Source organism: Anabas testudineus, chromosome 22, assembly GCF_900324465.2.
Source record: "Anabas testudineus chromosome 22, fAnaTes1.2, whole genome shotgun sequence".
Taxonomy (NCBI): Eukaryota; Metazoa; Chordata; class Actinopteri; order Anabantiformes; family Anabantidae; genus Anabas; species Anabas testudineus.
This window is the reverse complement of record NC_046630.1, coordinates 5062060-5083321: the sequence shown is the minus strand read 5'-3', so window position 1 is coordinate 5083321 and position 21262 is coordinate 5062060. Positions and strand designations below refer to the sequence as shown.

General features: G+C 40.3%; 3 protein-coding genes and 1 non-coding gene across 6 annotated transcripts; 3 read left to right on the top strand and 1 right to left on the bottom strand.

Moving 5' to 3' along the window:
* The first annotated feature begins 616 nt into the window (after nt 1–616).
* On the top strand, nt 617–5816 carry txlnbb (taxilin beta b). Of its 2 annotated transcripts, none has more exons than XM_026339442.1 (10): nt 617–696; nt 2119–2365; nt 2620–2711; nt 2837–3007; nt 3667–3861; nt 4337–4456; nt 4554–4628; nt 4725–4817; nt 5074–5169; nt 5269–5816. In XM_026339442.1, exons 2-10 carry the CDS (start codon nt 2131–2133, stop codon nt 5743–5745), a joined length of 1554 nt encoding a protein of 517 aa, XP_026195227.1. In that variant the 5' UTR covers nt 617–696; nt 2119–2130; the 3' UTR covers nt 5746–5816. The 2 variants fall into 2 exon arrangements, with proteins under 2 accessions (XP_026195227.1, XP_026195226.1); XM_026339441.1 differs by having other exon boundaries at nt 626–696; nt 2116–2365.
* Nucleotides 5817–8806: 2990 nt separating this feature from the next.
* Nucleotides 8807–18006, top strand: LOC113148459 (afadin). The gene is given in 23 exon segments (XM_033325846.1): nt 8807–8902; nt 9178–9370; nt 9839–9945; nt 10118–10245; nt 10356–10441; nt 10804–11006; nt 11137–11282; nt 11484–11578; nt 11659–11930; nt 12269–12412; nt 13860–14058; nt 14202–14293; nt 14383–14469; nt 14576–14641; nt 14758–14831; nt 15164–15282; nt 15365–15523; nt 15648–15742; nt 15989–16129; nt 16274–17231; nt 17445–17501; nt 17596–17647; nt 17889–18006. Coding segments are annotated over 23 exon segments (3663 nt in total). The 3' UTR covers nt 17983–18006.
* A 179-nt stretch (nt 18007–18185) lies between these two features.
* dusp23b (dual specificity phosphatase 23b) lies at nt 18186–20680 on the bottom strand. 2 transcript variants are annotated; one of them, XM_026339494.1, is made up of 4 exons: nt 20512–20680; nt 19660–19692; nt 19229–19508; nt 18186–18550 (listed from the first exon to the last, which is right to left on the bottom strand). In XM_026339494.1, exons 3-4 carry the CDS (start codon nt 19496–19498, stop codon nt 18365–18367), a joined length of 456 nt encoding a protein of 151 aa, XP_026195279.1. In that variant the 5' UTR covers nt 19499–19508; nt 19660–19692; nt 20512–20680; the 3' UTR covers nt 18186–18364. The 2 variants fall into 2 exon arrangements, with proteins under 2 accessions (XP_026195279.1, XP_026195278.1); XM_026339493.1 differs by lacking the exon at nt 20512–20680 and adding an exon at nt 20112–20427.
* Nucleotides 20549–20631, top strand: trnal-cag. Its single transcript has one exon. It is a non-coding gene; the product is annotated as a tRNA-Leu (tRNA).
* Nucleotides 20681–21262: the final 582 nt, after the last annotated feature.

The window sequence follows — 21262 nt, the reverse complement described above, 5'->3', positions numbered from 1 at the left end:
ATATTCAACAGTTTTCAGGTTGCATCAAATTCAGCGTAACTGCATCGCCGCCGCTGTACATCAGCAGCACATGCAGAGTACTGCGCTGTAAATTAATACTGCTTCTGTGTATATTAAGTGAGGAAATAACTGTAATCTTACAGCGCATTATGCTGGATCTGAGGCTCTTCTCTGGGTTGGGGAGGAGGTCTGTTCTAATTCTGGCCAATCGGAGAGATAGTTCTGTTTTCTCTCTCCTGCTCAGCGACTAGCTCTGTCAGGCCCATTTGTTAGAATAATTATATGGATGTTAACAGCATCCCAGCTTAAAATAAAATTAGTAATGCATTGGTCTAAAGCAGCAGTGGCATCACCTAAAATGGCTGCTCAGGAGCTTAGTAGAAAACCTTTACATGATGAAACATTGATTGAACTTTTTTCATTTTTTGTTTTCACACAGCTACCGTACAGTAGGTCACATTCTGGGGTACATTCCTGCAAAGATCACTATCAGAGAACGTCTGCGAGTTGTTTTTTTAATCTCCTGGACAGAGACAGAGACACAGCAAGGCTCTGTCCTCCCTCTCTCTGCTCAGAGTGAGCTGTGCTCCTCTGGTTTATTTTGAGGTGGTCTTATCACAGCTGCTGTATCTGTAGTGGCAGTCTGTCCGAGCCCCTCACCACTCTTCCTTTTTCCCCTTCTGGCCCTTGGTCCTGGTAAGACCCTCTTTGCTTGTTACCCTGCTTCTTCACAAACATTAACACTTTAAATATCATAACAAATAACTTTAAATTGTTTACTTTACATGGTTTCTAAATCTAGATGTATTTCTGAAAGAACATAGAACGGTTTATTTGGATTTGATGGCCTTTTGAAGCTTGACAAGTTTGTTGAAGAGGAGAACGTGTCACATGTGTAACTTGTAGACTTGCCTGTCCAATTCTTAACACCGGCATGAAATTCATTTTAAAAGACATTATTCGTGTTAATATTTGCTAAATTTCACCGACTGTGCATCACATCATTTGTGTCCTTGAACAGTGAGGAAATGAATACCGTCTTTTCCTATAGTCATTTATTTCTAGTTGAATTTCCACTTGGACTTCTGCCTCCTTTAAAAATATTGAATATAGATGGGGTTGCTTATGTAACATTGATGTTTTTTTTATAGTTGCATAATGCAGCTATTGCATTCACAACCACTGACATTGACATCAATAAGAGTGGATTAGAAATAAATAAATAACTTGCCCATATTAAGAAGTTCTTAAAATAGCCTGTAGGGTCTGGAACAGGTGCCATGTGCTCTGCTTGTAAAAGCACAGGCAGTGTGAAGGCTGCACTAATTTTACGCACATAAACAGGCTCGGTCTGCCGGCATGGACGACACAGGACCGACACAAACTGGCACAAAGGCATTTCAATCAGTGTGGTAAAGTGTGATTCCTGACTGGGGTCGATTCTTTTAGATACAGCCGTCTGTAAATGCCAAGTTTAAAAGAATCGTGTTGTTACTTTGATACTGGTAAGAATGTGGTTTTGCTGCTCAGCATGATGCAGGTTTCAAAAAGACAGAATCCAAGTCTCAAATTGATTTTAACAAACCTCAAATACACATACGCAGCCTTTAGATTTACACCACAATGATATGGATATATGAAAGAGGTCAACAAATAATGATTCACACATTATTTAAAATAGTTATTTCCCTATGAAATGTTTTAAAAATAAAGCAAAATGCTAAGATCTTGGCTAACAGTTTTGATTATCAATTAATTTGTTGATTCTCTTCTTAATTAATCATTTGGTGTAAAAAAGTTCAGTCGGATCCTTCATTCTGTCATTCATATTCCCACTTAGGAAGACTTTTTATTTAAATAGTGTAATAATGTGGCTTGAAAAAAGCAGGGACGAAGTAACCAGTTACCTGAAGTAAAGATACTAGTAGTGGATAGACACTGGTTGGTCGAATTTGAGCGTTTTGACATTGAAAATTCACACTGGAGCGACAGAAATGTTAAAATGAATTATTTTTCCTCTGAATATTTACTGTTATATTACTGAGTTTTTCATATGAGCCCAATGCCTCAAATTTATACCAGGATGAGATGGTCAGTAAACTGTTTTCCTCTCAGCAGTAGCTCAGAATAATGGAGGCTTGTCAAGAGAGAAGTCCTGCACCAATGGGTCCTGAGGCGTCGCTAGCCGAGGGTCAGCACATTGACCTGACAGAAGACCTGGACCAGCAGCTGGAGGACATCATTAGCACCTACCAGGCTGCTGAGATTCCCGCTGAGCAAGAGGACACAGAGGAGGTCACGGGCGTGAAAGAGGCAGACGCCCGCAAGGATCAGAAAATGGAGAAGAAGATGCTCAAAAACCTAGGTGTTCAGTTTTTTCTTTCTAAATGTTTATGGGTTTTAGATGACATGGGTTTCATTCAGCTCAGTCAGCAAAAATACAAGTTGTACTGAAACTGATAGCTCAGCGAAAATGTGTGTAAGCGCAGTAACGTGCAAGAGTGGTGCAGGTAAAATTGTATTTCAGAATATTTTGTGGTAGTTAACTTTACAGTTACATAAAGTTACACACCTGATCACTGCCCAGTGATGTTTAACTTTTTAAATTATGCTTCTTAGGGAAGGAAGCCATGCTGCTAATGCAAAGTTTGAATAAACTCGACACTCCAGAACAGAAACTGGAGGCCATCATCAAGAAGCATGCTGAGCTGGTGAGCAGATACTGAATGAAGCCACAGAGAGAAAGAAAAATCTTTAACCGTGCTAGAAAAAGGACGGTATTCAGGAAAGATACCTCCTTTATATTAGCGAGGGATTTATCTGTGTATCTTTGCAGTTGGAGGAGCATCGCAGTGATCAGAAACAGCTGAAGGTTCTGCAGAAGAAGTTGCTCCAAGTGATGAAAGAAAAGGACCAGCTGCAGAGCGAGCACAGCAGGGCCGTGTTAGCTCGCAGTAAACTGGAGGGGCTCTGCCGAGAACTGCAGAGGCACAATAAGACCTTAAAGGTACTTTAGCTGCAGTTCTTTGTAGTAGCACAAATACGATATTGTAGTACTACTGCTTGTAGTATTATTCAAAGACGAACACACAAACCAAACCTTTTGCAAGTGACTGAAATCGCCATGTGCTGTTCATTTGGGGTCCCAGGTGGTGTCACCATATGTTGTGCTTTCCAGGAGGTGACGTCAGCTGGCACCGAAGATTAGTCATTATGTCAGGGATCAGGACTTGACCCTTCAAACTGTCCCGCCCACAACTCATGCTGTGAAACCAAGTGTTAAAGTCTACAGTATAAAAACAGACATTAAAAACTGGAAAAACTTATTAAAACTATTGAGGGATCTAGTGATTATTTCTCAATCATGTTAAATGATGAAGGAACTGCTCATCTATCAGTTCAGCAGAAAACATGTAAATGGTTCAAACTAACTAGACCAAAACTAGATTAATCAGTCAGCTTTGTCTTAACTTTGTCCTTTGGCCTGCAGGTCGTCTGCCAACTGGAGCAGCAGCTAATTAACTTAGAAACGAGTCATGTACAACGCTCGTTTGTAATTTGGAAGAATTATTTAGTGAAACTGAACGGACACCTGGGCATTACTGTCCTTTAAAATCAGAGTATGTATTGTGTGTAGTGGCTCTAATGTTCGTGTCTAAAATACAGGAAGAGACGCTGCAGAGGTGCCGGGAGGACGATCTGAAAAGGAAAGAAATCACCACCCACTTCCAGGGGACGCTCAGTGAAATTCAGGCGCAAATCGAAGAACACAGCAACCGCAACACCAAACTGTGTCAGGAGAACAGTGCTCTGGCAGAGAAACTGAAGGGGCTCATTACACAGTACGACCAGCGAGAGGCGGTAAAAATCCTGCCACATGCAAACAGACATGGATTCAGACCAGTCACACAATGCTTGTAATGCTTCCCTATAGTTTAAATCATCAGATAAATAAATAAGAATTTGATGGATCAGATGTTTGTTCTGCTTTAACAAATGTGAACAAACAGAATTAGGTCACTCTGGAGTCATCTGGAGGATAATAGGGTGCTGACTCAAACAAACGAACACTTCATGTTGTAATAAGGGGTATTTTAGTTATCCTATTTCTACTGCTTCTGCAAAATACTTAAGCCAAATAAAATAATAGTTTATAAAACCTCACATATGAGCTAACCTGGTTCTATAAAACACATGAAATATCAGCAAATTTCACTCCGGTCTTACATTTATTAGTCACAGTATTTCAATTTTATGTAGCCAAAGCTCCTCGACTCAGAAATAAAACAGCTTTCTGCGTGAACATGACTCATAAATTCACCTGAATGTCTTCCAGAACCTGGAAAAGGTCTTCAAACACAGAGACCTGAAAGAAAAGCTGCTGGAAACCAAACTCACACAGGCAAACATGATACTGAAGGAGACAGAGGAGAAGCACAAACTGGAAAAAGAGCATGTACGTTCTGTTGATCAGATTTGTTGAGTGCTAAAGGCATTTTAATAACATATCTGCAATAATACTCACTTACACAGAACATTTCAATGTTCCACAGCTGCTAAAACAGGCGGCAGAGTACAAGTCGCAAGTGAAGCTCATGAAGGAGCAAGAAAATGATATGAAGAATCAGGTACAGCAACGAGTCATCAGGAGCCAAACTGTCATTGTCTAGTTTTTCCACCTTTCCAGAGGTATGAATAATGTTTTTCTCACCTTTTCTCCTCAGCTTGATATGTACTCCAAGAAGTTTGATGAATTCCAGGGCACGGTATCAAAGAGTAACAGCGTCTACAGCAGTTTCAAACAGGACATGGACAAAGTGAGACTTTTACAAAATGTTTAAAGTCCACCTTGAAATATTATTATATTATATATATATATATATTTATATTATATTATTTAGTTTTATCCACAAATATAAATGATGAAACACACATGAGAGACCAAATAATCCCATGAGATTTTATAAAACCACTTCAAAAAATGTGACAAACTGTAAAATCCTACACGCTACTGTGGCAGCTATTTTTAGAAGTTGCTTTGATAGTGTGTAGTGATTGTTTTGTTTGTTGCAGATGGCCAAGAAAATGAAAAAGCTGGACAAGGAGTGCCTGTCATGGAAGACTCGCTTTGATGCCTGCAACAAGAATCTCATCGACATGGTGGCTGATGTGAGAGACACTTTTCTTTAATCATTAATTTAAGGATTTCGTTGCAATAATTGCAACTGGATGTGACTAATGTGCCTCATACGTTTTAATCCTTTACAGAAAGCAATCAAAGAAAAGGAATTTGAACTTGTCACCATTAAGAACCAGAAGCTTGAGAATCTGTGCAGGGCTTTGCAAGAGGAGAGGAAGAATCTATATGTAAAGGTGCAGGGAGCTGGAAGTCCAGACATCAACAGCGTTGAACCAACAGTCCCTGAAGTACAAGAGACCTCTTCGGATGCTAAAGATGATAACTCCATCCAGAATACTGCTGCCCCTGCTGGGACCCCGACACTTGAAACTCCTCTGACCAAGGAACTGGAAAAACTCAAAGCTGAGCAGAGCCGTCTGAAGGAGATTGCATGTTCTTCCATTATACCCACAGAAACAGTCATTAGCCAATCACAAGGACTCCCTGAGGGTGACCAGGAGCCACAGAAGAACCACATAGAGGTCAGCAACAGCGAACACCTCCAGGACGTCCACGATGATGGATACCAAGAACAGAGAGATCTGGAGATGGAGTCAGTTGATTAATGCTGCAAATACTGTGAAAAAGAAATCTTGTTCATGTGAGATTCATGGCAATAAAAACAAAAACACTCTTACTTTGTGTTTGTCTGATCCTGATATGTAAAGATTTAAAAACACGGTCATTATAGTACCTGCAACAACAGTGCAGATGTGTTTTTTTCTCTAACTACAGAGTTAATAACTAAAGAGTCTGACACTCTTATTATCTGGGGGCTATTTTAGGCTCCCCTGGTTGCAGGAGCAAGACTTCCATTCCCATTCTCAGACAATGTTGAGTGACTCACTGTCATGATTTCGATGGATGCAGAACGCTGCAGCTCGATTATCGTATATCAGGTTCAGTCTCTTGTGTGAAAGCGTTGAAAATGGAAAAGCTTTGCTGGATCTCGTGGAGAAGGACAGCACAGAAGAAAGGCAGCATTTTGTGAAGCCAGAGGAGGGAACATAAAAATAGACATGCAGACACCGTGTTCTGCAGTTGGCAGGCGATTCATGGTCGCAGCATGAGTGGGGGCAGCAAGAGGCCTGTCAATCATTAGACAAACAATGAACCCAAGCAAATTCTACACACTGCCACTGATTCTTTGAGGGACATGTGCACGACTTTTAGCAGCTAGCAGTGAGTTACTTAACTTAAAAATCTCACAATCTCACGATTCCCAGCTGAAGCGTTTTACTCTTACTGAGCATAGCTGATGTAACACAGGTGCAGTGGGACGCCTTTCTACAGTGTTAGGATGATGAGTTACAACAGAGTGCTAAAATGCTGGATACAGAGCATCAGTCAGAATACATTTTTCACCAGATATCCCTTTCATGAATGCCAGAACAGGAGAGTGAGTTTGATAAATCTCCTTTTATGCACTCAATCATCCTAAAACATGTAATGAAGTGGCCTTTTTTTTTTTTTTGCAGTTTCTGTGCATTTTGCAGAACATTGACTCTGGAGAGAGATAAAACCCCCTGCTGGTGTTAATCTGTCACTTCTCCTGTCTGCTGTCTGAAGGGAACCTCTGAACTCATATACTTGTTATATTTCTTCATGTTAGCCTTGTTTAGCTTTGTCTCTTGATGCACTCTCTGTGGACGTGCTGGCCATTTCATACGGGAGCTGCACACTGGCTACAGGAGACACGCTGTCACTATGACATGTTGCTGGACCATGATAGAAAGGTTAGGGGTCAGTGCCGCATGACAGCAATGCAGCATACACATTTTATACTTTCATTGATTTATACGTCTCTAACGGTTATTGCAGATGTGTGCTGCATTTTCAGGTAACAGTTTCATGCACAGCCTCTCCCGTTTTGACACCTCTTGGGTATGAAACCAAGATTTGTATTTGCTTTTATGAGCTGTGAAAGATGAAGCACTGGATGTGCACATCAGACAAAGAAGAAGAAAAATGTGTAAATACTTCCAGTAGAAGCAAATATTCAAATCCAAATTAAAAATCTGCTCCTTCTTTTGGGCCAGTTTACATTAAAGAACATGTATACCTACCTTTGCACAGCTCAAATACACATTTGGTGTTTTACTAAGTAAATCAGAAGCATGTTTCCCAGAGACAATGACATGGATCAGACAACCATGAACTCATTTTCAGTAGATACCAAAGTGTAAAGGGAAACTAAACTTAATTTACAGTGCTGGTCGTATTACAGGCGGGTTTGAGATTGTAGAAGGGTAAATGGATTTTGTTATGATTAGTCTACATGATTAGTTCTATTTATGTTTATCACCATTAACTCATTAATCAGAGCGCATTACAACAAAACTAACAGTAGAACTATCCACAATTCACATTACAAAGAAATCAATTCTAAGTTGTGTCAAGCCAACAACAATATGACTCAATGTTTGAGTAGAACAGAAAAGACAACAGTAAATAAAACCGATTATTTATTTATTTTGACAAAACAGGAAGCATGTGTCAAGAAGGGTGAGGGTGTCGGGAAAGGTGTGAGAAAAGGTGACAGTCTGATGTGTGAGAGATGAGAATATGCTTGTAGATTTCGATTTACACAACAAATTTGTAGCTGCAGTGGACAAAGGCTAAATATATAACTTGGCTGTGTTGTATAACTGAAGCTTTTCCCATGACTGGTTTATTTTCTACATATGAGCTGTGTCTTCAATACACACGGTGTCCTCCTATAGTTTGTTAATTATCTTTATAACAGGTAAATAACATTGTAAATGTGCTCCAGTGGTTGTTACTGCAGATACTATGACCAATAATATCAACAATATCAATATAAAAACTAAGCTGTAGAAGAAACTGTAATGTTTCTCCCTCTAAGATGAGTCTTCTCAGATGCAGACAACAATACCCTTGATTGTTCAGGATGTTATGCTAAACTCTATATCTAACTGAGTGTTGGTTTTGTTAAGTCTTTTGTTTCCACTGTGAATTTACCCAGAAAGCTTCGGAGCGACCAACAAAAGCTGCCCCACATACATAGTGCCGACTCAATGGGAAGACATGTAACCATGAATTGCGTTGAAAATCACTGGTATGCATGAGAAGTGGGATTCCCTCAGGCGTAAATATCCATGTTGTAGCAAAAAGCAGAATGAAGTTCATGGTAAAAACTGTAAAAATGTCTCAGACTACTGCACATGACAACTTGTGCAGAATGGTTAACGTATGTAATAAAAATAAAAAATGAAAACCTTGTAAGAAATGAAATAAAACACTTTGTGAATGAAATGATAACAAATTCATGGTTGACTATGAAAATGGGAATCATTTTCCTGTGACATAAATATATATATATATATACTGTTGGGCTCACGTAATGAGCATCCACTGACCCGCTAAATGAGGGCAGTGGGTGGGGGGGGGGTGGGGGTGGGGGTGGGGGGGGGGGTGGGGGTGGGGGGGGTTTGGAGGGGGTAAGTGTTTGTGGGGTTTATAATTAATGGGGAAGAAGGGGTGGTGTCTGAACAGATACAACACCCAGGACCGATAAGAACTTTTCTGTCACAGCCTACACCACACTGTTTGTTTCCTGGAGAAAATCTACAGTCAAACAGAAACTTTGAGGTTAAATTGGTAAAAATGCCGGAAGAAGACGAGAGAGAGAAATTAGCCAAAGTCATCAGAGAGTGGAACAACAACAGACTGGACCTGTTTGAAATAAGCCAGCCTGATGAGGTGAGTTCAAGTTCAGTCGACCTTCATTCTCTCACAACTGTCAGTGCTGTAGTTGTTCATGTTTCATTAAAAGTGTTATTTATATTTAAAGAAAAACAACAACCATCTAAGTGAGCACACAAATAAACTTTGCACCTGATTTTCTGAACTAGAATTTGGATAATCAGGTATAAATGAAAGCTTGTCAAGTTCTTAAGATGGAGACGGAGGATGAACATGAAGGAAACAGAAACAAGATGCGCTAAAGCCTCGTTTTCTTGTTTCTCTCATTTCAGAGCCTGGAGTTTCATGGAGTGATGCGCTTCTACTTTGAGGATCACGTTGGAGGAAATGTGGCCACAAAGTGTCTCCGTGTTCGCAGCAACTCCTCAACTCAAGAGGTTGTCGAAACCCTTTCGGAGAAATTCAGGCCTGATATGAAAATGCTGACTACTTGTTATGCACTGTACGAGATCCACGGCAATAAGGGTAAGAACTTGAATCACATTACTGAAGTGAAATAATGTAGAGTTAGACTGACTCTGATAGAAGACATGATTATTGCATCTTGTTTAAAGATGATTAGCTAAGTAGTCGCAGAATCGTGTCTAATATGACACAGAAAATGAAACAGAAATGAAAATATTGCAAGAATAAGATAGTTTGCTAATTACCTGATAATGATATGATATTTAACTGTTGACGACATCACGTGAAAGCTTTACTTTTTCATTATTTTCACATATTATACACCAAAAATGTCAAACTTTTAATTTGACTCTTGTTTTCTGACATAAAAGACTATGTGAAAACAGATTTTGAATACACAGCCACACATAAATCATAGTCCACCAAAGTACAGGAACATGCTGCCCTGTGGCTACTGGTCCAGCAGCCCGATCAAACCATTCATCTGTGTGCTCTGACAAATCTTCTGTGTTTTAAATGTGGATTCAGAACGTAAATTGGATTTGGATGAAAGACCTTTGCTTGTGCAATTAAACTGGAACTCAGACAACAGAGAAGGACGTTTTGTGCTCAAGAAGGACAAGCAGAGTTCACAGGTACTGTACCCTGAATCAGTTGTACTCATTTGCATGAATTAACCCGTCATCTCTAAATGATCAAGTAATGTGCTTTCTGACAGTCGGATGATTATTTAGTCGGTGCTTTCGTGCTTTAGTCACTCACACGCAATCTCACCGTTTTTTTTTTTTTTTGTGTTGAACAATAAAGGAAAACTGTCAGGAGAAGGAGAAAGGAGGCATGATTCAAAACTTCAAGAGGACACTGTCAAGAAAAGAAAAAAAGAGAGAGAAGAACAAAGCTACAGCTACAGACGAGGTTTCAGCAGATGAGAATGGGTAAACTGGCTCATTGTTTCCTATCAGTATCTGTTTGTCCAACTACTGTCCTCGGGCCTACTTTACCTAACTGTCAGAATAACATTGTACCCTTTACAACAAATAACCAGGTCAACTGAAAAGCCCCCAAACAACAACAGTGAGACAACACAGCACTGCACCGACAACCAAACGCAACAGAGGCAGTCGACCCCTGGTGAGTAATCTGCAAACGGTAGAAAATAGAAACAGTGCAGTGGAAATTAAGACTAAGATCATCCAGGTATATTTAACTTCCACTCAATAAAGTCATAATCAAGAGGATGCAAGTGATTGTTTTCACATTGCTCATATAATTTATCTTATAAAGCACTCATAAAGTCCTTCTTCTGACTTTTCAGATCAACCTAGATTACCATTATGGATTATGCTCTGTGACAACTGTGAGTATGACATAAAATGTTTGTTTCCTTTTCCCCACAGTCTAGTTTTCTAGTTGAATACTCGTTAGTTGTAAGCTCATTGTCCGTACTTTCCATTATGTCCTCCTGCCCCCTGCTGGTGTCTTTCACGTTTCAGCTGAGGAAGCGTTCCTGTCTGCAGTCATAAATTACACCAACAGCTCAACAGTTCATTTCAAGCTCTCACCTGCCTACATCCTCTATGCTGTGGGACGCTTTGCTCTGCAGCGACACAGGCGAGGCTCTCTGCCATCAGGGCACACACACAGTGTGACCTCCATCACAAACAAAATGGTGGACATGACGAGAAATGTCATTCAGGCAAGTCCAAGTGAAGTATCTGTCACTGAATAAATGGACTAGTTGGAGATAGTTAAGCTGAGATACTAGTTGAGTGAGGTTGACAATCACAATATCACAGAAACACCTTCTCTCTATATTTGCCTTTCAGAAGCAGCAGACTATTGCCGGGGCTCTCGCCTTCTGGATGGCCAACTCCTCTGAGCTGCTGAACTTCTTCAAGAACGACAAAGACCTCAGTCCGCTCACACAGCAAAGCCAGCTGGATCTGTCTCACCTGGTGCACAAAGCTTACAGGTAAAAACAAGACGTGGGTTAGTTTCGAAACTACTAACAAAGACCTCATCCATCTCTCTTCCATTAACACAAACAAAACTATTTCTGTACCTGCTCACTCCTACAGTATACAAGAGCACATGAACACTGTGATACTTTAAATTTAACAGAATAACGACATGATGTTAGTTCTAAAGGTTTCATGTGTTTTATTCCACCAAGTTACCTGCGACACTGTCTACAGAATGAGCTCATGACGCACTTGCCGACTTTTCTGATTGATCCTGAACAATATGGTCGTCTGCCAGCTGGTATTGGTAAAGATTCTTTAATTTAACACTAAAACATGTGCATGTGGTACATGCTTTCTTTATTAAATACTTCGACACTCTTCCAGAGATGGTGCTGAACACCTTGATGAACACCATGTCTCTGTTACGCCGCTGTCGTGTCAACCCTGCCCTCACCATCCAGCTCTTCTCCCAGCTCTTCCATTTCATCAGCACCTGGCTCTTCAACCAGCTCATGAGTCCAGAAGCAGACACCCGAGGCCTGCGCTCCCACTACTGGGGAGCTGCTCTCCGCCAGAGGCTCAGCACCATTGAATCCTGGGCGGAGAGGCAAGGCCTGGAGCTGGCTGCTGACTGCCACCTGGGGCACATCGTTCAGGTCTGTCAGTGGAATTTGTGTCTAAATATTGGTTCAACTGAAACTTAACAATAAACTATAGAAACCTACAATCAAACACATCTTTGAACATTTAATCAAGTTTTAAAGCATTTTGTTAAGGTAAGGTTTACATTTTGATAGAAATGTTGTTTCCCTTCTACTGTGGGAGCAGTATTTGTTCACGTTTACCACTAAAACCTCACTGTCTTACACATTCATTATCATACTCCACTTGCATATGCATGCAGGTGTTCGCTCAGGTTTTACATTTTAACTAGAAGATATATTTGATATTTCAGTCAGTACAAATGAAAATACCACTACCTGATTGTTTCTAGGCAACCACACTCCTGACCATGAACAAGTACTCGATGCACAACGCGAAGGACATGCAGAATACTTCTTTTAAGTTGAACTCAATGCAGCTGCAGACGTTGCTATCCAACTACCTGTGTGCAGCCAATGAGCCTCACGTCCCCTCTGTGAGTAATTTAGATTTCCTCATCAACCCTCATGTTTCAGTAGTTTGTTACCTTTGCTTTTAACTAATGTTTCAACAACATTGTTCTTACATTGTGACGTTACTACCACAACTGTCATGTTATTGTTGAACAGTATGTGCTGGATGACCAGTAAACAGAGTGTAGCTTGCAGCAGCTGCACCCAGCAACCAGCTCGGCAGTACAGATTTAACAAAATGAATAATTAACAATGATGAATATAATAATGAATAATAAATGAGGATAGTAAAGCAAGTTGTCATATTACCCTGTTCCTCTGGGGTGAATTATTTCTTTAATGCTTTGCTGGTAATGAGGCGTGTGAAGAAAATGTGAACGTAACTATATATCCTATGTGTGACAGAAGCCATGTCAAGCTCCCCATTAGGCCATTATTACAGGAAAATAATTTTGCAGCAGCAATAACTTACAACATTAGTCTCCCCTAGAGCTTGTGTTCGCAATAAGTCCTTATGACAGCTCTGCAGAACAACAGCAACAACATGGAAGCTGGAAATATGATATAAGTCTATAAAGCCATGAACTCCAGTTCAAACACACACAAACGTTTGAACATGTACTAAACTATCTTCATGATGGTGAGACCCTGACAATTTTACAAAAACCCAGAGTATCCTTCACATTTAACTAACCTTTACTAAACTATTTCATTTATTTATTTATAAATGTATTATCACCTGGCTTATTTCTTACACTATACACAACATTGTATGTAGAATATCCAAAATAACCAAGCAAAGAGAGTCATATATGTTTGGGTGAGAAAATACATCTAAACCTGACTGAAATAAAATAATCTTACATTTAAAAATTACATTTACATTTAAAATTAGCTAATTTAAAAATTATTTAATAATTATTAAAAATGTATCTACAGGTAATATTACTACACCTGGGAAGGAAAACAGTCTCTTAAATCTGACTTTTGAGCCCAACACCAACACTAATGGTCCCAGCAATCTACTACAGGAGAGAAAGTTTGAAGTAGGAATAGTCTTATGCAAGTAAAATAAGTCGACCTTATGTGCCTTTAAAAAAAGTAAATAATTACTTTCAGACAGTCTCTACTGACCAAAACTGTAAATCAGTACTTTTACTTGAACATCTACTTACAACTACTTATATTGAAACTACTGCCTCTATAACTCCATCTTCATTATTATCATTATTACAATGGCATTACTTTAACGGTATACACCTTAATATTTACTATACGTAGCTGTACCTGGAAAGTCAAAGGTCAGGGTCATCTTCCAGAAGGTCTCCAGGTTTTGCTCAGAGTGACAGGCAGATTGAATGTCAGTCCCCAGACGTCTTGTCACAGGATGACAAATGCCAATCATTGAACTGGAAGGACCTTTTTCCTGAAAATTTCCGCTGTCTGATCCACTTGTCGTCCTCGCTGCAGGATTTGATCAATGCCGTAGTGACAGCTGCAGAGGCCTCAGTAGATAAACTGATTCGGAGCGAAGGACGGGACATTCAGCTGGAGGAGAGCCTCGACCTCCACCTGCCCTTCCTGCTGCCGGAGGGAGGATACTCCTGTGACACAGTGAGAGGAATCCCTCCAGGGTTCAGAGAGTTTTTAGAGCCAATCTGCCAGAAAGGTACAGGATTCTGAACAGGTGTCATATCTTAAAAAATCTAAATACTGAAATAATATCCCTAGAGTGTGGTGTATTTAAAATAAACCAACCTAAATGGGGTTATCTGTCACATGCATGTATTATATTACATTCTTCTCTCTCAGGACTCTGCTCTTTAACATGCCAACCCAACTCAGAAGGTGACTGGACTGTGTACTTCAGTGAACCGATGCCGTCTGCAGAGCGCGCACACTCGGTAAACAAAATGTTAGACTGTGTTCTGTGGTTCCAGATAATTTAATCTTTGCAGGCGCTATACATTGAATTTCTATTTTTCTTCAGCAGGCAGCATGTGGAGAGCCAGAAATTGTGACCATTACACTGAACAAACCTCTGAACAGTGGGATGGGGGTCAGCATCGTGGCTGCCAAGGTGACTGCATCCGTTTGATGTGCTCGCTAACTGGAACTATTCAAACAGTGGAACTATCAGCCAGATGTCTCAGCTAATTATCACCCTCCCTTTTATTTTGCCACAGGGAACAGGGCAGGGTAACCTTGGGATTTATATCAAATCTATTGTCAAGGGAGGACCAGCTGAAATGGTGAGAGCTAACACATTTTTGATTCAGCTAAAGTTGAATGTGATAAAAAAATATATTGAAATGATACAATACAAGGAAAGGTCAAAATAAATCTTTTGTGCTTCTACTTTGTGCAGAATGGCAGGTTAACAGCTGGGGACCAGCTGCTCAGTGTGGACGGTCAAAGCCTGATTGGTCTCAGCCAAGAAAGGTATATATTTATATATCTTTAGTCTGTTACACAGTCGACTGGGATAATGTAAAATGTCCTTTGAGCTGTGCTAGTGGTGCAGCTGTAGTAATAACACAGTGTTGGTCAGTCAGTCTTTCACTTTTAGTCCAAACTAAAATGTTTCATCAACTACTTGATGGGTGATTATGAAAGTTTGCAGACATTAATGCCCCCACACGTGCCCATAATCTAATGAAAACAACAAATCTGTGATTACACTGCCTCCCACTTCAAATTCAATGACCGGTTTGCTTTACTAACTGTTGAATAGGCATTGAAATGAGTGACCTTACAGTGTTATTTTGGTTTAGGGCAGCAGCTATCATGATGCAAACAGGCCCCATTGTGACCTTACAGGTTGCAAAGTTTGCAGCGAGTTACCACGGCCTGGGGGCTCTGCTGAGCGAACCGACTCCTGAAGGGCTCAGAGGTTAGAACACATTATGCTAAACCATTATGTTTTTCCACTTTGTCCCCCATGACCTAATTAAAACCTTTTTGTTCCTCACAAGGCAATAAAAACAACGAAAAGGCGAACGGTCAAGTGTTCATGCTGTACAGCGCTGTGGATCCCGGTCCCTCTGAACAGCTTCACGAAAGCAGCAGAAGGAAGAAGGAGCAGATAATGCAGAGAAACAGGCAGCTTTATCGCTCCAATCCCAACATGACGAGTGGGTGCACTTCTGTTTTCAGCACTTATCGCTGCTGGGCACATACAGTAAATGACCAAATATGAAACATGTTTAATGCTTGAGGGTGAGTCATACAAACGTTTTTATTCTCTCTTCATTTCAGCAGACACTAGCCTGCTGGATGGAGATGAACCTGCTGCTCCTGTTGTGAGACGGACCAATATTGCTGCTGTTTCCAGTGTCAACCTTTGCACTGATGTGAGATTTTTGTCAATTTGTGAGATACTCAATCTGTTTTATTTCAACCTCAGGTATTTGTGGTGGCAGCAGCAAATTCAAGTTAGAAATAACAGTTTTTTTCATTAAAGCTTTTTTTCCAGGGCTATTTTTCTGTATCTGTGTTCAATGACAGCTGGACTCATAGGTTCTTGTGATGCTGTGCTTTTGAATTATTATTCTATGTTACTAAACGAGCCATTTGACTGACATTTTGCCTCTATTCAGACATTTCGCAGAGAATATCTGACACTACCAACCCCTAAATCCCAGGACAGGAACATCTCTGAACGCAGTCAACAACAGCAAACATTCTCATCGCCTTTAAAGGCTCTACATGGACAGAGCTGCAATAAGAAGAGCATCATGGTGAGTCTTAAAATGCTACTCATTGTCCTAATGTCCCACTGGCATTAATCGTGTTTCTTCATACATTAATAATCTCTATTCTGTTCATAAAATAACAAAACTAACAGGCAAATGCAACAATAATCTCTGTATTTACTCCTCTAGCGTCAAGCTCTCTCACAGGAGAACTTGTGCACGGACCGTGGAGGCCCCCTGCTGGACCAAAGGCAGAACACGTGGACGCAGCAGGACTGGAGTGCAAAGCAAACCGTGAGCCACTGTTCATCTTTCCCGATTCGCTCGAGCGTTTCTAGTCATGACATCCTCTCTGACACCAGTTCTGCTGCAAAACAACAGCATGGTCCTCGCACAAGTGGCGCAGGCGTCTGGAGAACCCCCTTTTCACAATACCCAACACTTACACCTGCGATCCAGCCAGTGCGCATAGACATCCCTGTAACCAGAGCAGTAAAGACGCAGTTAAATCCTCCTCTCACCACCTTCCAGAGTTCATCTTTTCTGGAAGTGAAGATGGGCCAAACTAAAGTAAATGGACATCAAACTCATAAACAAGAAAATACTTATGCATGTCCGATTTCTGCAACTACAAAGCTACCTCAGCCCTTGTTTGCGTTACAGCAGCAAAGACCCAACACACTCGGTGGTCAAGCAATAAAAGCCCAAGTAAGCCTCAGTCCGGTTAAACATGTTTCCTTTCAAGAGCCTCCCAATAAGCAGAAGAAGGGCACAAGTCCAGTGAAGCAAAAAGCCCCCCAGGAGCCGTGTGACCCATGGAGGAGAGAGGCTCAGGAGAAGCTGGAGAAGCAGCAGAGGCTCCATGCGGTGGAGCTCCTGCAGCAGGAGGTGAAGGAGCTTCAGGCTAAAGCAAAGCGCTCAGCGAAGGAAAACGACAGACTCCGCAAACTCAACCTGGAGTGGCAGTTTCAGAAGAGGCTGCAGGAAATTCAGCAGCGAGGAGAGGATGAGGAGGAAGATGAGGATGAGGATTTGGACATGATGGTGATGAGACAGCAGCTGGAGACAAGAGCACAGGTGAAGTACAGGTCACAGGCCTCAATTAAAGAATAGAAGAATAAAACACAGAGTTCATTAAGCTGAATAAGCCAATTTTGCCAGTTTTTCCAGAGGTGTTCTGGGAAATGTAGGCAATTAGTCATAATGAAGAAAATTGTATGTGTATTTAATGAAAAAATATTTGTAGTTTGTAATATATAGTATTCCTTTAATGTAATAATAACCTATACCATATTATTTATTTTATTCCATCTTTAGAACATGAGCAGCTCTGAGAGAAATGTCAACAGCAAATTCAAAGAGCTGGAAAAGCAGAAAGTAACTCACTTCTCTCAAACAGAAGACAACACAAAGAGCGGTAACTGTTCACTAATCGATGACAATTACTTTTCATTTCATATCATTTATTGAAGAGATATAATTCTCATTATACTTTGCAACATTTTTGGCAGATCAAAGATCAAGTGGACCGATGGAAGACGTTCAGAAGGCGGCATCGCAAGAGTGAGTTTACATTTTTTGGCAACATAATATTGAAATTCAGTCCAATTCAATCCAAAACACAACAAGCTTCTTGTATTTCATTTACTGAAACAATGAGACATCACAATCCCTGAGTAAAATCTGCAGACTGTATTCAATAAATAAATTTAAAAACTCCCAAAAGCTGCTGTTTGTGTCCCCATATGTGCTCCCATGCTAATAACATTCAAGTATTCCAGCTCATGTTACTTTTTACTTGCAGACACCGGGAGGAGAAAACCAAGAGAGCACCAGCTCCTGAAACACTCACGTTTAAGGAGCGGCAGCGTCTCTTTTCCCTGGCGTCCAGTGCATAAACGAAGCTTAAAGCAATGTAAACATAAGAAGAACATGTCTAAGTAAAGTAATAATGTACTAGCAAAATGAAGAGTACAGTACTATGTGAAAAGACAGTGTGCAAAGGTGCTAACCATAGAAATGTTTGTGTTAGTTAAACGGCCCAAAGGCACACTTTGTGTATTGCAATTTCAGTTCTGTAATGTCGTCTAAGGCATTGTTGTTTGTTTTTTTTATCACATTTGAACATTACTTTTTATATTTTCCCCACTCCTACCTAATTAAATATTAATTTAGGAATATAATTTATTTCTAATCTATCTTTTCTGAATCCTATTCTCATTACTGTCTTTAATAATTACTACAGTGTCTGATACTTTCCTTTCGACACTGCTTTTACAGCTACTTGATACGCTGATAAAACTGCACCACTGCTTTCTCTTGTTCGTGAGTTTCGATTGAACCTTTCCGCAGTCGGCGGATCTCACTGATGGCATCGATCCCTGAAATCTTCCTCGCCTTCACCAGGTAGCAGGCCAGCATGGTCCCTGTTCTCCCAAAGCCATGCATGCAGTGAACTCCCACACCCTGTGGGGCAACAATAATACAATATTTATTTTTGGTTTATTTCCTGTTACACAGTAAATATCCTGCATTAGATGTTATTTGTAACAAGCACAGATGACACAGATTGAAATGAAATGAAACACCATAATTTGATTATCAGTCAGTTTCTGAAATGTTTTTGTGAAGCTTTGCTGCTTTTCACTGGATAATTTAAGGTTAAAATTAACATCTTAGACTTTTAGTGGGACAGTGCAACCCATCTTAAGACATGACAAGAAATATTTACTATATTATATATTATCATTTTCTGGACCCACTGATTAATCAGGAGGAAAATATCTTAACAACCAACTAACCTTCAGTAAAAACATGGTGCTGTTGGTCATTCACAGCTTAATAAACATCGAGTTCAAAAACTGGATGCATCTATTGGATTTTCTACACTGACAAAAACTATACATTTTTGATTTGTGCACTTCGGAGCAGCTACAAGGTTGTGAATGGTTATTTATTTCTTTACACTGCACTGGGAGAGCAATAAGTTATTATAAGTTACTGGCTCACTGTGTCTTGTGAGCCAGCGCGCAGAAGTAGGAAGACTTGACCCTGGAGGGTCCAGGTACAAGTACAAGTACAAGTACAAGTACAAGTACAAGTACATCAATCACATCACTGTCTATCAAATATCGAGGATCATACCTCGCCCTTAGAGTTGGCTTCTTCCACGATGGAGAGAAATTTATCAATCTGACTCGGGGAAGGAGGAGTGAAGTCGGCTATCTTGATGTGGTGCAGCTGTAACTCTGGGCATGTGTCGTGATAAGGTGGTTTTCTCTCACAAAGACAAACCAGGTGTTTGATACCATTGTCCAGCAGATACTGGTATTCACATGTCATCCTTGGCATTGCCATTCCAGCCAGTTTTCCTGGCTCAACCCAGGAGAAGTTGTGTGGAGGAGAGGAGGACATGATTGTCAAACTGTGGAGAGAAAGACACCACATCAGGTTTATAACACCGTGTAACTTTATATGATTTAATAAAACACAGACTCAAACACAAGTCAAGGCCATTAGAAGAGTAACATTTAATAAAATTAAACAAAACGGCAGGCATTTAAAGTAAATATTACCTTTAAGTAATTGAAGTCAAGCGGGTGAAGAGCCTGTGAGAAAAGTAAACAACATAGAAATGACAGCGTCAAGCTATTTGTCGAGCCAACATTAGCATACTGGCTGGGCTGGGCGGTTCACGGTCCTAATACTGAGGGATTAGTTTGTTAACGGTGCATATTTCAACACAATAACACCCATAACTAATGTGGAAATGCACACTGTAGCAGACTCCACCTAGTTTTACTGAAAGATTAGAAAAATAACACGACGCTACTTTAGCTACACCGAACTTCACAGCCACTTGAAGCTAGCTAAGGTTAGCTAACTACAAGTGTGCATATAAGCAAAATAGCAGTTTTAAAAAGAAAACGTTGCTAATGAGAGCCACTCTAACACATTCATCGTGATAGATTATATATATTATTCCACAGGGAGTTTGTATTAAAGTTAGCAATCGTTATTTACTCACCCTATTACTTTGTACGGAAGATAGAGCTTGTCGAGCTGGAGCTGCCTAGCTTAGCTAGCCGTTGAGCTAATGCTACATTAAATGCTATCGCTACCTAGCTGAGCCGAACGTGGACAAACCCACAATAACAAAGGCTGTAAATGCATTTTACAACTAAGGTCAGCTTATGTCTGTTGCAATACTAGACGGGGCCGTGCTGTTCTTAAGCCCGTGTGTCGATCCATCAGGGTGGAAACCAGCTGTCACAATAAACCTGGTTCGAAAAACAAAATTAGCTAGCTAAGTTAGCTTAGCCTTATTTAAAGAGAGAGGATCCGCTTCATGAAGAGGAATCGTTGTTTTTAGAGATTAGAGAATGAAGTTATAATATACAACAAAATATAAGTAGACGATCACTTACTTCGTTTTAAAACAGTGTGGCTCCTCTGTGTAGATATGTCAGGATGGCCGAGCGGTCTAAGGCGCTGCGTTCAGGTCGCAGTCTCCCCTGGAGGCGTGGGTTCGAATCCCACTTCTGACAACAACCTTTTCTTTGCCTTATAATTGTATATTTTTCAACCTCAGTCGTGTGGCTCTCCTCTGTAATTTTAAGAAACCTGAAACTCTTTTAGTGTGTGAGACAGTGGAGCAAAATCCACAGTAGTGAACCGTCCATGCAGTTGCAATTGAAACCCCTGTAGAGGGCAACACATCTCCTGCAGCAGAATATCCACCTAAATACATGATTGCACAGCAGATTTAATTTCTTCAAACTGCTTGGATGTCAGAGTCACTATTTGTGCTAAGATTAAGCTATGAAACCCTGTATTTTAGTGTATCTCAGTTTGCATGCATTTGCAGTATTTATGTGACACGGTCATACACTGTGGGGTTTATTTTAATTTATAGAGATTACAATCTGTATTTATTTAACTTAGAGTATAAAAATGATATCTATCGTGAAATAAAAGCAAAGAAACTGCAGTAATTGCCGCTTCAACACAGTTTTCAGCCTGCAATGCAATGTTTAAATCCGTCACCTTCCCATCTGGTTGATATTTTTGTGTAGTCCACATTGAAGCATTCTCGTTTTAATACAGTTTTTTTGGCACTTCCAGATGGAGGCTGCCGCTGTTTCACACAATCTCAACATGAAAGGAAAGTAAGTAAGA

Bases quoted from the DNA above. Each gene is read 5' to 3' on its own strand.
- dusp23b (XM_026339494.1), bottom strand. From the start codon at position 19,498: ATGTCCTCCTCTCCTCCACACAACTTCTCCTGGGTTGAGCCAGGAAAA. The intron at 18,551-19,228 runs GTATGATCCTCG...GTTGCCCCACAG, and splicing joins AAGCCAACTCTAAGGGCGAG to GGTGTGGGAGTTCACTGCAT.
- txlnbb (XM_026339442.1), top strand. From the start codon at position 2,131: ATGGAGGCTTGTCAAGAGAGAAGTCCTGCACCAATGGGTCCTGAGGCG. The intron at 3,008-3,666 runs GTACTTTAGCTG...TCTAAAATACAG, and splicing joins GGCACAATAAGACCTTAAAG to GAAGAGACGCTGCAGAGGTG. The intron at 4,629-4,724 runs GTACAGCAACGA...TTTTCTCCTCAG, and splicing joins AAAATGATATGAAGAATCAG to CTTGATATGTACTCCAAGAA.